The sequence below is a fragment of the Macadamia integrifolia genome, chromosome 11 (genome assembly GCF_013358625.1).
Source record: "Macadamia integrifolia cultivar HAES 741 chromosome 11, SCU_Mint_v3, whole genome shotgun sequence".
Taxonomy (NCBI): domain Eukaryota; kingdom Viridiplantae; phylum Streptophyta; class Magnoliopsida; order Proteales; family Proteaceae; genus Macadamia; species Macadamia integrifolia.
The window spans coordinates 21,697,368-21,712,326 of NC_056567.1; the positions used below are offsets into that span (position 1 = coordinate 21,697,368).

At 38.8% G+C, this 14,959-nt stretch overlaps 2 protein-coding genes across 5 annotated transcripts in view; one reads left to right on the forward strand and one right to left on the reverse strand.

The window, feature by feature from the left end:
* Window positions 1-374: 374 nt before the first annotated feature.
* On the forward strand, window positions 375-4,697 carry LOC122094344 (dynamin-related protein 5A). The gene is made up of 8 exons (XM_042665110.1): window positions 375-881; window positions 1,234-1,425; window positions 1,507-1,713; window positions 1,838-2,266; window positions 2,369-2,596; window positions 2,688-2,886; window positions 3,356-4,058; window positions 4,222-4,697. Exons 1-8 carry the CDS (start codon window positions 507-509, stop codon window positions 4,406-4,408), a joined length of 2,520 nt encoding a protein of 839 aa, XP_042521044.1. The 5' UTR covers window positions 375-506; the 3' UTR covers window positions 4,409-4,697.
* Window positions 4,698-5,736: 1,039 nt separating this feature from the next.
* Window positions 5,737-14,959, reverse strand: part of LOC122094345 (probable bifunctional methylthioribulose-1-phosphate dehydratase/enolase-phosphatase E1 1) — a 20,284-nt gene continuing 11,061 nt past the window's right edge. For 2 of the 4 annotated variants that reach the window (XM_042665113.1, XM_042665111.1), the window contains 8 exons: window positions 14,537-14,626; window positions 13,211-13,384; window positions 12,831-12,986; window positions 10,579-10,728; window positions 10,400-10,501; window positions 6,726-6,835; window positions 6,462-6,580; window positions 5,737-5,984 (listed from right to left, as the gene is read on the reverse strand). In XM_042665113.1, coding sequence (XP_042521047.1) covers window positions 5,893-5,984; window positions 6,462-6,580; window positions 6,726-6,835; window positions 10,400-10,501; window positions 10,579-10,728; window positions 12,831-12,986; window positions 13,211-13,384; window positions 14,537-14,626 — 993 coding nt within the window. In that variant the 3' untranslated portion in view covers window positions 5,737-5,892. The remainder of the gene's footprint in view (window positions 5,985-6,461; window positions 6,581-6,725; window positions 6,836-10,399; window positions 10,502-10,578; window positions 10,729-12,830; window positions 12,987-13,210; window positions 13,385-14,536; window positions 14,627-14,959) is intronic. The other 2 variants (XM_042665114.1, XM_042665112.1) reach the window with 1 other exon arrangement.

Here is a 14,959-nt window from a genome sequence, read left to right on the forward strand (position 1 = left end):
ATCAAATGATTAATACACAATTAAAAGTATGAAATACAACAGTCTAGATGTTCATGACAACTAACTATAAGAATCAATGACATAAATTTCATTATTCAAATAAAATGATAGCCCTAGATTATATTATATAAATCATGGTCAAAATTAGAGCTGGGTTAGGCCAAGTAAAAGCCCAACTATAACCCAAGGTCAGCGTTGTTCAACCCGAACCTGCACTCCGGATCAGAAATCTTAACCCAAAAGTCTTAGCCCAGCCCTTGTTCGGGCTCAAGGCAGGTTTGGGCCAGGGCCGTCAGGAGTAGGTGGAAATTCCACTTCTATTATTTTCCATTGACCCAAAAGCCCCTCTATCATCACGCTCGCCAACGGTTCAAGACCCAGTTTGAAATTCAAATTCATTTCCCTCTCCCGTTCTCGGGCTCTCTTCCTCATCTGTGAGGCTGTGACTGCAATTTTGGTGCGAGCGCTAGTGTGTGCTTGTGTGTTTCATTCAAGGTTCAACTTCAATGGGAAGCCCTAGCAATTTTCTCACGACACCAACCAAAACCCCAAATCAGAAATCCGTCTCTTCGCGGGTTTCCAGAAAGCATCAAGAACCGAATTCCATGGATTCCACTTGGAATCATTCATCTTCCTCCGATTTCAAATCGAGGTTTGAGGCCTATAATCGATTGCAGGCAGCTGCGGTTGCTTTCGGTGAGAAAGTCCCCATTCCAGAGATTGTTGCACTTGGCGGCCAGTCGGATGGCAAGAGCTCTTTGCTGGAAGCCCTACTCGGTTTCCGATTCAACGTTCGGGAGGTCGAAATGGGCACTCGCAGGCCTCTCATCCTTCAGATGGTCCACGACCCTTCAGCCATGGAGCCTCGATGCAGATTTCAGGTTCTTTCTATTCCCTTTTTATTTTTATTTTTTTCAAGTTCGATCAATCTGGTTAATGCTCCTGCTTTTTTCCATGTTCTCATATGCTGTAGCTAGGGTTTCCCTTATCTTCCTTGGGTCTTGGAAACCCTTCTAAGAATGCATCTTAGTATAATCCCTGTACGGGATTCATGGATTATGATTAGGGTTCAATTGTTAGCGACACTAATCTGTAGGAGTTGTTAGCAAAATTCAACCTATTTTTTATCTTCTAAGTTCTTGTCTAATTATGTTTAATCTTCTCATAAATTTTCAATCTTTTATTGTTACGCATTTGAGTGTTAATACATTGGCGCTGGACTAATGGATACAGGAGGAAGATTCTGAAGAATATGGAAGTCCACTAGTTTTGGCATCAGCAATTGCAGATCTTATTAGAACCCGAACTGAGGCACTTCTAAAGAAGACGAAAACAGCAGTCTTTTCAAAACCAATTGTGATGAGAGCAGAATATGCTCATTGCCCTAATCTCACCATTATTGACACTCCTGGCTTTGTTCTTAAGGTGGATATGCTCTTCAGGAGCTTGAAGTTCCAAGTTTTTTTGTGCTGAATGATTAGGGCTTAACCTGAAACACGTATGCAGGCAAAGAGGGGGGAACCAGAGAATACTCCTGATGAGATCCTCTCAATGGTGAAGTCATTGGCTTGTCCTCCCCATCGCCTTCTCCTGTTCCTTCAACAAAGTAGTGTAGAATGGTGCTCATCACTCTGGTTGGATGCCATTCGTGAAATTGATCCAACCTTCAGACGGACAATAATTGTTGTCTCCAAGTTTGACAATAGGCTGAAGGTATATGTTCAAATTACTGCAGAATTCATTCCCTGTAAGGGAAAAAAAAATCCAACATTGAGCTTACTTTACTACGAAGAATAATACAGTTTGTTTCTCTTTCGATGATAAAATGGATATGCAGGAGTTCAGTGACCGACCAGAAGTGGATCGGTATTTGAGTACAAGTGGCTACCTCGGAGACAACATTCACCCATTCTTTGTGGCTCTTCCAAAGGACAGAGGCACGGTTTCAAATGAAGAATTCCGCAGGCAAATATCTCAGGTCGACACAGAAGTCCTTCGACATCTGCGTGAAGGTGTTACTGGAGGATTTGATGAAGAAAAGTATAGGCATTTCATTGGTTTTGGCTGTCTTAGAGAATACTTGGAGGCTGAGCTTCAAAAGAGATACAAAGAAGCTGTACCTGCAACTCTTGCATTGCTTGAACAGCGTTGCGGCGAAGTCACCACTGAATTGGGAAGAATGGACTCCAAGATAATTGCAACATCTGATGTTGCCCATCTTCGGAGATGTGCAATGTTGCATGTGGCTTCCATCAGCAGTCATGTGGTATGCAATATGATACTCCATACAACTATTCCTTGTTTTTCCCCTCAAGCTTCATGCTTCAAATTTACAGTGAAATGAAACACACTCCTCTTGTTGTTGAAGGGAACATTGATTGATGGAGCTGCAGATCCTGACCCACAACGCTGGGGAAAAACATCAATAGAAGAACAGGCCGAGAGTGGTGTTGGAAGCTGGCCTGGTGTTACTGCCGATGTCAAACCTCCAAATGCTACCCTAAGGCTCTATGGGGGAGCAGCATTTGAGAGAGTAATGCATGAATTTCGTTGTGCTACATATTCCATTGAGTGCCCACCTGTGTCCAGGGAGAAGGTAAAACTGACATACAGCTAGAAATAGACATTAAAGCATTCAATCTTTTTAGAATCTGAAAGGTAGAAAGCTTCATTCTCCGTTGTGACAGGTTGCAAATATACTAATTGCCCATGCTGGCCGAGGTGGGGGTGGGGGAATAACAGAGGCTGCTGCGGAGATAGCACGTGCTGCTGCTCAATCATGGCTTGCTCCTCTTCTAGACACCGCCTGTGATAGACTTGCATTTGTTTTGGGAAACCTCTTTGAACTTGCTATAGAGCGCAATCACAGCCATGAATCCTCAGATTGTAAGAATCCATTCGATATTTCAAAGTTCAAACTTCATGCTCTACATTGCTTAGTTCTCTCTTTTATCAATAGATATAGAAAAGCATATTTCTTGTGACTAAACCCATTCAGATATCCTTCTGTTAAAGTCCTTGAGTTTCGTAGTCAACCTAAACCAAGACCCTTAAGACAAAATGAGGTCCTTGCTCCATCCTTTGTCTCACAGAATTATATTGCGAACAAGAATCCAGTGACAAACTATGGTGCTGAGATGTTATTCTTCTATTTGTTTCAGACAAGTAAATTTCAGGGTAAACTTTGCAGTGTGCATCCACTTCATACTAATGGCATGTTTGTGCTGTATCCAAATAACATGGAAGAAAAGCTTAATGCAACCTTGTCGAACTTCCTTATGATGGCTTCATCAATGCCTTTCCTCTTTTAAAAGTGTTTGGTTCTAATTTCTTATCATTATCCGCTTGAGAACAGATAGGAAAAAGAAGGGAGATATGGATGGCTATGTCGGTTTTCATGCTGCTTTAAGGCATTCCTACAATTGCTTCATAAGGGATCTTGCCAAAAAATGCAAGCAACTAGTTCGTCACCACCTTGAATCGGTTACAAGCCCATACTCTCAAGTCTGCTATGAAAGTGACTACCTTGGAAGCTTTGGCTCAGCTGCAAATCCAATCTATAGAATCAACCATGCTCCGGCTGCTCTATTTTCTCTTGAGCTATCGGATGGTATGGAAATACACCAAGATGAAAGCATGGAAAGGGATCAGGAGAATATACCTCCAGAAAGAAATGCACAGCAAACTACACCAGGGAAAAGCACAGAGGGCAGAGAAGCACTCCGGGATAGCCAAATGACTATACCTGAGACCCCATCTCCTGATCTACCATGTGATGCAGTATATGGAGGTGCTAGAAGGAAAGAAGTTGGAAACTGTGGAGAGGTTGGGGGGAGAAAACGAAACTCAAGGATGATGGCCAATGGAAAAAATGTAGATCATCAAAAAGTCCTAAATGGTGGTTCTATGCTATTTGGAAATGGTGATATTGGATCTAGGTCAGGCTCAGCTTACTCAACTATTTGTTCCTCAGCTGCACAGCATTTTGCAAGAATTCGTGAAGTTCTCGTTGAACGAACTGTAACATCAACTCTCAACTCTGGATTTTTAACTCCTTGGTAAGCTTTTCCTTAAGCCAATTAATTTTTGCACACAAAAAATTTCTTCATGTTCATGATTTACTTATCTAAATGTATGCTCTCCTACTGAAAAACTTTAGAAGGGTCTTTTGCCTTATGGGCTACACATATTGTTCTGATACTTTGATTATGTTTTGTACAGTCGAGATAGGCTTGTGGTGGCACTTGGTTTAGATTTGTTTGCTGTGAATGATGATAAATTCATGGACATGTTCGTGGCACCTGGTGCAATTGATGTACTTGAGAATGAACGGCAATCCCTCCACAAGCGCCAGAAGATACTTCAGTCTTGCTTGAATGAGTTCAAGAACATTGCTCGTGCACTTTGACAGAATTGTATTTTGTGGATAAAACTGAATGGCATATCAAAAGATTGCTGCTGCTTTTTCATTTCTATTTTCTTTTCATCCCAAAGCTTCGCATCTAAGTGTGTAACTTTAAAGAAGAGAAAATTTGTTGCAACTTTTCTGTTGCCAGTAAGAAGATGAATGGCAAGTATTTTCTTAGCAAACACCCATACTAGCTCATGATTAGATGAGCAGTTGGAAATGATGCAGAATTCTTAGGCCAGTTCATAGTGAATAAAGATGTGGTTTGTGAACTAACCATCAAGAGAAAGCATGAGCTGATCTATATTTTTTAGGACATTTCATATGCTTGAAGAGCCTCTTCTCCATGGGCATCATATGCTTGAAGGTAGTTGTTTTGATTTTATTCAATCTTCTCATGGTATTTGGTAGGGTTGTTCTTTTAGCCCTTATCTGTTATTGCTATTTGAATTTTTAAAGGGACTTGAATTTTATAAGGAGATTAAACTGGACTGGAATGCTCCTGTATTTTTGCAGATACACTTTTTTTTTTTTTTGGAGAGCTTCTACTAATGATGTGTCCACCATTCAAGCCGTTCTTAATTTGTTCTAAGACTTTTCTGGTTAACAAGTTAACAAAAAAGGTTTATGAGAAAAATATATTAAAATAGAGAAAAAGAAATAACAAAGCACAACCCTCAGGCAATCACAAGGAACAACAATAGAGAAGTGGGGTGGGGGCTGGACATCCAAAACAGGGGTAGGGGAGTATTATAGTATTATTCAGTACATCCACCCCTCTAGCTGCTCAAAGCATAGGTGTCCACTATTTGAGGTTCAAGTCTATTATTGGAGCAATTTATCTAGATACCCTATTTTCTTCCATGGAAATGAGTCCATTAATTGGTGTCAATTTGTAGAAAATCCCTTTATTTTCTCAGGCTGGTTGATCAGTTTTAATAAAAGTTGTATTGAACTCTATTCCTACTTATTAAATGTCATGTTTTATGTTTTTTGTTTCCTAAAACTCTGGTAATTCGTCTTTTTGAAAAGGGGTTGACCATGGTAACGTACTGAAAGCTAGCCTTTTGAGAATGCTGGCTAGTATTGAGGGAAACAAACCAAACCAACATAGCCCAAAATAACAACTGGCTAGCACAGTTAATGAGATTGAGGTATGATAAACCCACAGCTCATCAGAAGGTCTTGAGTTCGAATGTCCTGACTGCTACCTTTTCCTGGGAGGAGGAAAGTCAACTTTCATTAAGCTTTAGGCTTTCTTGCGACAGACCTCGGCTAGTTCACATCCATATTTAAAGAACAGAAACCAAAAAACTATTGCACTCGACTTAGAAACCTTGACATGACGATGCCATTTATTCATTTCCTTTGCTCCATCCGTACATTCTTTTTTTTTTTTTTTTGCCAAGTCTTGTAAACTGGTTGTTTCTGTATCTATATATTTATGGATATCTTATTCAATAATTGACAGAATTTTGACTATCTCAGATTTCCACAAAGGATCGGACAGTCTTAAACCCATGATTCTCTGGAATTGGTGCATTTCCCGGGCGGACGGAAATTATCACTTCCAAACCTGAAAAATGGATCAGTAATTCATGGTAAGTGCATACCCTGAACTTGTTTTAAATCTTCACCATAGTATTGTAAATATATCAAAGGGAAAGGGAAAGGGAAATGCAATCAACAATCAATTCCAGTAATTTGCTATTGGTTTCAAGGGGCAAGCAAAAAACTGCCATACTGCGCCCTCCCCCCTCTTCTGTACAGGGAAGGTAAAAGTGACAACTTCAAACCCCGCCCAACCCCCCCCCCCAAAAAAAAATAATAATAATAAAATAAATTGGCATTTCATTTTGAGCCACTCCAACTGCCTATTTCAAACTTGTATTACTTGGCTCAAGTGAAGACTGATGTGTGTGTGTGAATACATATCCCAGATGCAAGAAAATGTAAAATATCAAGCACATGGTAGTATCTAGTGCAGATTTAACATATCAGTAACTCTAAACAAGAATGGGTGAGAAATCCAAGAAATATTAGTAGCAATTACCTGCTGCATTAGCAGCCACTGCTTCCTGAACGACATCTGTGACAAATAAGATATCTGATGGTTCATCTACTCCCAGTGACTGCGAGATCTCAAAGTAACTGTGTGTTTCTTTCTTGTTTCTGTGCGCCCCCCCCCCCCGCGCGCGCACGCGCACCCAAACACACACAAAAGGATATTAGCTTGTAAGAACCTAGAGTGGCATCAGAAATTGGTCCAACATCAAAATGAACACTTAAGAACAAAGATGACTTAGAAAAACCATACCCTACTGTGGTATCGAAAAATCCACATAAATATTTTCGCAAGTCTCCATGATTTGAATTGCCAAAGATAAGCCGTTGAGCCTCCCTGCTACCACTAGAATATATATATACCTGAATAGAGAGAAGTTCATGAAAATTAGCCTGCAAATATGTAGTTGTTTGTAGGCATAAAACAAAAACATATTGCATGAATGCAAATAGTAACTACATTATGAACAAACAAAAGAATTCGGCGAAGGTAATAACCTAATGGCTACTGCAAACTTTACATGCAATCTCTCATGTTACAAATAGACTATACAATTCTCTCCTCATTGATGCAAGTCAACAAGTCAATGAAATCCTAAGAGGCCATAAGGAGTTTACATTCACCCTCATAGTAGGGTTTCTAATTATGCTAGTTTCTAGGCCAGCCTGCAGGTCAAGAGAAAAAAAAAATAGAGTTAATTAAAGATCAGTCATGTGATTTAGAGCACACTGGCTTACGGCTTCTAATTTTCATAGGTTTGGTTTACGACAAGAAAGAAATTTTTCGTGGGTTCTAGTTGTAAACTTGTAATGATTTATGAAGCAAAACATCAGAATAGTTTTGTCCCACTTTTTTAGGGTTTAAATCATCACTTGTTTTAATTTAAATTTCAAGTCAGAATACGAGTAGGAGTCAACATAGTTAGGGTCAGAGTTTGAGTGTGATTTCTTATTTTAGTATATATGCAAGGTCCAGGAGTTGGTCGCAGAGTTAACAGTTCTAACAAATTGAGTTAAGTTGTTTGAGGGACAAGGCTAACCCTAGGCAATGCTAGGTTGATAATTACCTTCATTGCTGCTAATTACCAGCTACATTTCATCCGTGAAGAACACTCCTAAGTCAGGATAAGGTAATTCGGTTGATCAGTCTTGTTCTCTAAAGATCATTTAGCTGTTTCAGTTGATCATTCTAAAATTTATCTTGGTTTCTTCTTGGAAGTTCTCTTGAACCTATGGCCTGCACTCTGCAAGAACCTTGTTTAATCATATTCATGAATTTGCTTTAGGAGCTTCAATATAGTGATCTATTTTCAAAATTTTCAACTCTTTTAATAGTTCTCTGCCAATTACAGCTAGTATTATTAAGCTTCCAGGCCAAACAATTGGGTTCTCTGCCATTACATCTGCTTTCTCTCCTAATCAAAAATACCCCATAACAATCGGCCACCATTAAAGGCATGCAAAATCTCTACGACCCTACCCACATGGTGTAACAGGATTACTAACCTTATGTTCACATGGTGTAAAAGGATTACTGACCTTGTGTTGGAAGTAGGAATGAGTTTGGATACATTCGAAAGGTTTTTTGAATTTAGTGACATACTAGAACTTATCTATTTTTGCACATATATTAACAGGGTTTCATTAGCCAATGTATCCTCGAATTTCTCTTTCCACAGATCACACTGATTACCAAGGTGGACACCTCTACATCACAGTTATCCAATGCAATTTGTTTATCAAGGGCCAAGATCCAGTCAAAGACTTCCATACCGGGAAGGACTGGTTTACTCATAGCTCAGTCTTACTTTGAAATAGTTTTTCTAAGACACAAAATCATAGATATGTTAACATTTATCCATGCATAGGAGTAAACGAAGTAAGCCGAAGTATTTGCTAAAGTAATATGTTGCACCTCATAACAAATTACCTTAATTATAGCAGGTAATCAGAAACAGCAGCTATAAGAAAGCTATAAGAAGATATGCAAAGAAATATGTTGATGTAAATAAGTCACTTGGGCTTATGTTATTGCAAATAAGCCTTGGGTTGTGTTATGTATGTGTTGGGTCTTTGATCCCATGGGTTTTCTTTGAAATGGGAGTAGAAGGTAGGAAAACAGGATTTTATTCATTAGTTTAATTAATTGCTATGTAATTCAATAAATGCCCATTAGGCCATTAGTTGGTTGTAATGTCCTATATGGACTATTAGTTAGTCCTACTCCATATTGGAGTCATAAAGTCAAATCCTAGTCCTATTTTGAATTCCTAGTTGTAGTAGGAGTGTCTAGTCCTATTGGAAAACTAGCTCCTAGTAGGAGAGTCTAGTCCTATTGGGAAACTAGCTCCTAGTATTAGTATGATTGTAAACTTCCCCTCTATAAATAGAGAGGCATATGTACCATTATTGGACAGATTTGAATGAAGGAAAGTTTGCATTTATGAAATAAAGTTTGCAACTAAATGCTTAGAGCAGCTGAAATAGCTGTGGGTGAGAAGCCCAGGCTGAGATAGCCACTTCCTTTATTCTCTTTCACCCTTCTCAACCCCTTCACCCTTCTCAACCCCCATTTGTTTTATTCTTTTTTATTTTAATTGCTGTAACATTCAAGAGGTATAGTTCAGATTTTGATAAAAGTCTGCAGAAATCAGAATCGATCAGCAATCCTAGTGGGAATAGGAGAGAGATCGATCTCCTCTCTTTCTCTCTTCTATGCTCTGTTCAATCAGGTTTTCAATCAGGGTATTCCAGGCCTCATAAGGGTCCCCCGATCCTTACCTAGTCACTGGTGGAAGCATTCAACTGCTGTTCTTGAAGATTCTTCTCAGTTTTCTCTCCTAGGTCAAAAAATCAAGAAAGCTTGTAACTTCACAACCAGCCGTCAGAATCCTCTCAACTTTGGGGGTTTTTGTACACTCCATAGGGACTATCGACGCCCAAGAGTGCAACTCAATCGGACTCCTATAGCCTTGGCCGCACCTCTCTCTCTCCAGCTCTATAACAGGTCTTTCTCTCTCCTATCGGGTTAGGTTTTGGGCTAGTTTTGCTCTTATATGGGTATTGTATCCTTGGGGATTTATTTGATGGTATTATTTCTTTGTTTCCTGGTCCTATTTGTATCGTTTGGGGTTATAAACTGCGGAGTTATTTACTTGTAATCTACTCCTACATTACATGTCCAACATATCAGACCTTTTCAAGGTCATTGTGCGAGTTAAAACTCAGTATTGGTATTGGAAATGGCATGCTACGCAATCTTTTGGACAGATTCTGCAAATATTGGGTAAAAAGTTGCCAGTCCAATCTAGATTAGGTGATACTCCCAATCTGATCCTGTACTTGAAACCTTTCTGAACACTATCTCAGTTTCATAGAGCAAGTCTCATTTTCTAGTTAATAATCAACATCTTTACATCCTACTTCTAGCTCTTGAGTGTGTGCACATGCTCATGCATGCATGTGTGGGTCAGGTTTTACATCAGATGCATGTAAAACCAAGGTACAATAATTTATTCTTCACTTTTAAGTACTATATGCAAAAGGCCACTAAGATAACTTATAAAGAGCATATTAAATGTAACAATTCATGTCAATAAATACTAAATCATGGCGAATAGACCTCTCTTTAAGCAGAAAAATAAGAGTTGCGGTGGGTGAAGGTATCAATTCATTTGAGATAGTTTCATCGGCCTTTGGTACTTAGATCTTTCAATCCCAAATTCCCCGGGTTCGATGGGGAAAAGCTCAATCCCACCTAATATATATATATATATATTAATTGCTACTTTTTCCATCCTAACTACTAATGCAGAGAAGGAGATAATATCCAGTATCTTGTTTCACCATCCACTATTAAATGCCCTGCTTATGAAGAGATAATGTCTGCTGAAGCAGCTAAAACAAAATAGTAACAAGAACAATAACCTTGATGCCCGAAGCATGCCATTTCTGAAGAGCATCTGGTACATCTTCAAAAACTACTCCTTTCAATTCATTATTTTGAAACCCAGTTCTCCATATATGACCCTGCATTCATAAATACTAGGAAGTGAAGGGGAAACTAGAATACAAGAAGCAGCCATAAGTAATAGTTTTTTTTTTACCTGCAGCTGCTTCAGGGCAGTGATTTTTCTGTCAGCATTAATCATTGCTTCGACATTAGCAACCAGGGATGCTATCACCTCATCTTTCCCGACATCATCAGTGGGAATGGGCACAGCACCAGCAACACCATTTTGCAAATCCTCCTCAACCTATACGAGATGTTAGACCTATTCAAATTCCATTATCATGGATTCAACAGTGCTAATACTTAGCCCAACTAAAAAGCAAATGATATAATACGTTAAATTTTAACAACCTCCATCTTTGATGATACAACAACAACAACAACATCAATAACAACTCAGCCTTTTTCCCAACTAAATGGGGTTGGCCACATAGATCCGCGAGGGGGTAAAAAAATTAAAAGAAAGAAACAAAGCAACACCTCAGGAACATCCCGCCTAAAAGTGGTCAGTTACATGAATCTTGCCCTCCAAACAGCTCTGTTTGAGGTCATACTAGAGTCAAGACCTAACCTCTACATGTCTTTCCATACAACATAACCTATGGTCATTTTAGGTCTATCCCTAGCTCTTTAGGCTTCTATTGAACATGGTCATACCATATTAAACAACATTCTCTGAGCTTGTCTTGAATCAGGGAAACTCCCAAATCAACTCTAACCCGGTCATTCCTTGATCCTTAATCTATCTCTCTTAGTTTTACTACACATCCGTCTCAATCTCCTCATCTTTGCTAAACTCCACTTACCTATATTATGCTTCTTGGCTTGCCAACATTCCGCCCCATATATCATAGCTAGTCTTATGACTATCCTGCAGAATTTTCCTTTAAGCTTTAGACGAATACGTCGATCACACAACCTCCAAATGCACCTCTCCACTTTATCCATCCGACTTTAATTATGTGAGGACATCATCTTCAGAATCACCTTCCTTGTTTATAGTTGCTTTGCGGTATCTCTCTCCTTGAGTTTTACCACTTCGTTACCCATCCTTGTGCGACTAAAGTTACACACCTTTAATAATACAACTCAATATTAAAAATACACCATGAACTAGAACCAAGCCTGGGAAATCATAGTTACTTTTTAGCAAAAACCTCATCGAAACACACACCATCAACAAACATGTTAACTAACTTCTCAATTAATGGCTTTTATAAGGACAAGTGAATCTGAAATTACCTTCAACCAGTTTGAAGCCAATTAGGAATTAAAAGTCATATTCCTAAAAAAGGAAGTAGCCAACAATTTACTATAGGGACCCTCACAATCTCCCCAGCCCCCGGCGGGTAATGAATAAGAACTTTATTCAATCAAAAAGAATTGGCAACCAAAGACGGGAGAAACAACAAAACAGCACCATAGAAACAACTCACAAAAACAAGATCAAAACAGAAAACAGAAACATCAAGAAGAATCACATTGTGTGATATGGCCCAATATACAAGGTGCTAAAGACTACTCACAATAGGGAGAGTGTCCCTATCGTGGTGCGTGTTTAGTCATAGAGCTTACTTAGTCTTTTATTGTTAGTTTGACTCCTTGTTAGGATATATTTAGTTTCCTTGTTAAAGTCTATTTTTGGTCCGTGTATTGTACAAGGTTTACTCTTTCTTTGCTAGTATAAACACATCATAGGAAGCCCATGATAGACACTGAATCTATCGCGGTTCAGCACATCTTCCCCATCTCTCCTTCACATTCGCAGGTACTGATTTCAGACCCTGATTTGTTACATTGTATCAGAACTGTAACCAGCACTTTCTTTGTCCTTGATAGCTGTTTTGAGAGTAGTCCACGATTTCTGATTGCGGTGTACAGCCACCTATGCTGTCTTTTCCTCTTTCTGAAACCCAAGTTGATAGAAGAAGAAGAACTGTTTTGTTTTTATTTGGATTCTCTGATCACCTCCTACCAATGTTCAGGTCCTTGACATTTTTTCTTTTTCTTTTTTTGGTGGTGGGGTTTACTCTGTAGATTTTTGTATAATTTAATAAAGCATAATATGTGGAAAAAAAAAGGCTGAAAATACTCTAATAAAGAAATGGCATTTACCTAAGCCAAATGGATACCTACTGAATCCATGGATAGATATGCCCCACACATATTTAGCGGCTGAAAATGTACTCAATGAGCAACATATGCAGAATACTATAATGATAGACAAGAATAACACAAAGAGAGGGCATAGATAGAGGACACAGGACACAGGACACATATCACTACTCCATTGACCATAAATATAAACAGCAATATATGGGAACAGGAAGAAGTACAGAACCTTACTTGAGTACGCAGCAACTTAATATCATCCCGAGTTTCTTCAGTGTCATATGTTGAATATAAATGCTTTCCCACATTATCACGAGCATAAGGGAAAAGAACATCTGTAACGAATGATATAGGAGATGTCGTCCCCTCAATGTCAAGAACAATACAACGCTGCAGATAACAGTAGGAGAATATATGAAAACACAATTTCATCCACATCAGGCAACTGATAAAGCTGCCAAACAAGGACACTTAACTTTGCCTACTGAAAATGAAGGTTCATATCCATGCTCCAGTTAGTTATCCAACCCCCAAAAACCAACATAGGAGAGAAGGACAATGACATTCTGGAACCTAAGATTTCTCATTAGAAGGAGAAGATGTCCAGAACTTACTCGTGATGGCTCCAGTGCATTGTTCCCATTCAATACACCCACATTCACAGTCATGCTTGTATTCCTCTGATGACCAAAAACTTTTTCAATTGGACCATGGACTGGCGTAGACCACTCGAAGCCCAACTGATAAAGTTTGATAGCAGCATCAAAGAGATAATGATAGCATTCAGCCTGACACAATGAAAGCAGCATATTATTGGATAAAAAACTTTAATGCAAGTTCACTGAATAAAATCTAAGACTCAATTAATACATCATCCATCTAGCTGTCCTTGTATTTTCACATGCTATAAAGACAACAGAGTTAGAATTTGTATAGGATTATGTACTTCTCACCAGAATGCTAAGCCTTTTCGTGATTGTGCAGGAAAGCAAACTTATGTGGTATCCAGCTCATAGAATGGGCCATTGATGAGAACTTGCTAATTTGACAAAACTTAGAATGGGGCGGTTTCAGATGTAACAAGGTCGCCATAGGCAATATCAAACAGGGTGTCATGCCATAAAGCATCTTCACATTTCTATAGTTTCAAACATCATTAAATGACACAACCACAAACAAATGTTATGTGTTAATTTATCCAAAATAAATTTTTTAACCTTAATATTAAGAACAGTCATGCATATTCTGAAAAACCAGAAGGCAAAAATGATTGAGAACCTATAAAATAAAAGTGTGCAACTTATATAATAATAGGAACAATGCCTTGGTGAAAAACATTAGAGTTATTGGGATGCCATGGTGAAAAACATTAGAGTTACTGGGAGAAACCAATTCTTGTAATCATGTCACTGTAGCTATGCTTTGTACAGGGACATGGAATTTAGAAGAATGGTGACTCCTTGATTTTATCAGCTTTGTCATCAGCATGCTTAACCAGCCATGCATCCTGTCAATTTATAGTCATGTGAGCATTTTCATTGCTTCGGACACAAAATGATTTTACATATCACTTACTAAAAGTGAATTCGGGAAGCCTAGAGCAATGGCAAAAGGCTCTTTCCGCCTGCACATTGGTGCGGGTTCAAGTCTTGGGAACCAGCCTTTTCGTAAAGGGGATAAGGCTGTCTACCTATATACCCTCCCAGAACCCTGCTTAAGTGCGGGAAGCCTTTGTGCACTAGGTAACGGCCTTTTATTTTTTAACTAAAAGTGAATTCGGTTCTCTATGTTAATCTCACAAACTTTCCAAGCCCTGAATTTTTTTAAATGCCAAATCATTCATTCACCAGAACATGTCTGAAATTTTAACTTTATTCAATCAAATAACCTTAAAACAACACTTGGAATAATTTACTTATTTTCTCAACGATAATACAAACCTGAGTTTTAGCTCTGATCCACGAGTCTCCCCATATATATACCCCATGGTTACGAACAAGAACAGCTGTAGTTTTTGGGTAAGCTTGAATCTGTAGAACATAAGGTAAGTATAATCAGTATTTTGTACGCGGTGACTATGATCAGTTTTTTGTGCAATCCATAAAGCATTGGATGCATTACCCAGCACAAAACATTGTCCAAATCATAGTTGTCAAGGCGTCGCCTTGGCGTCCAAGCGTTTTTTTAGGGACAGGGCGAGGGACGCCATTGCTGAAGTATAAAAGGCGATCGCCTTTGGTATCAAGGCGTCGCCTTTGGCGCCTTGGACGACTTGTTATGAAAGGCGACCGCCTTGGTTTTTTTTTTTTTTTTAATTTTAATAAGTATTTAACAATATGTGTATCTAATTTTTTCCTTATATA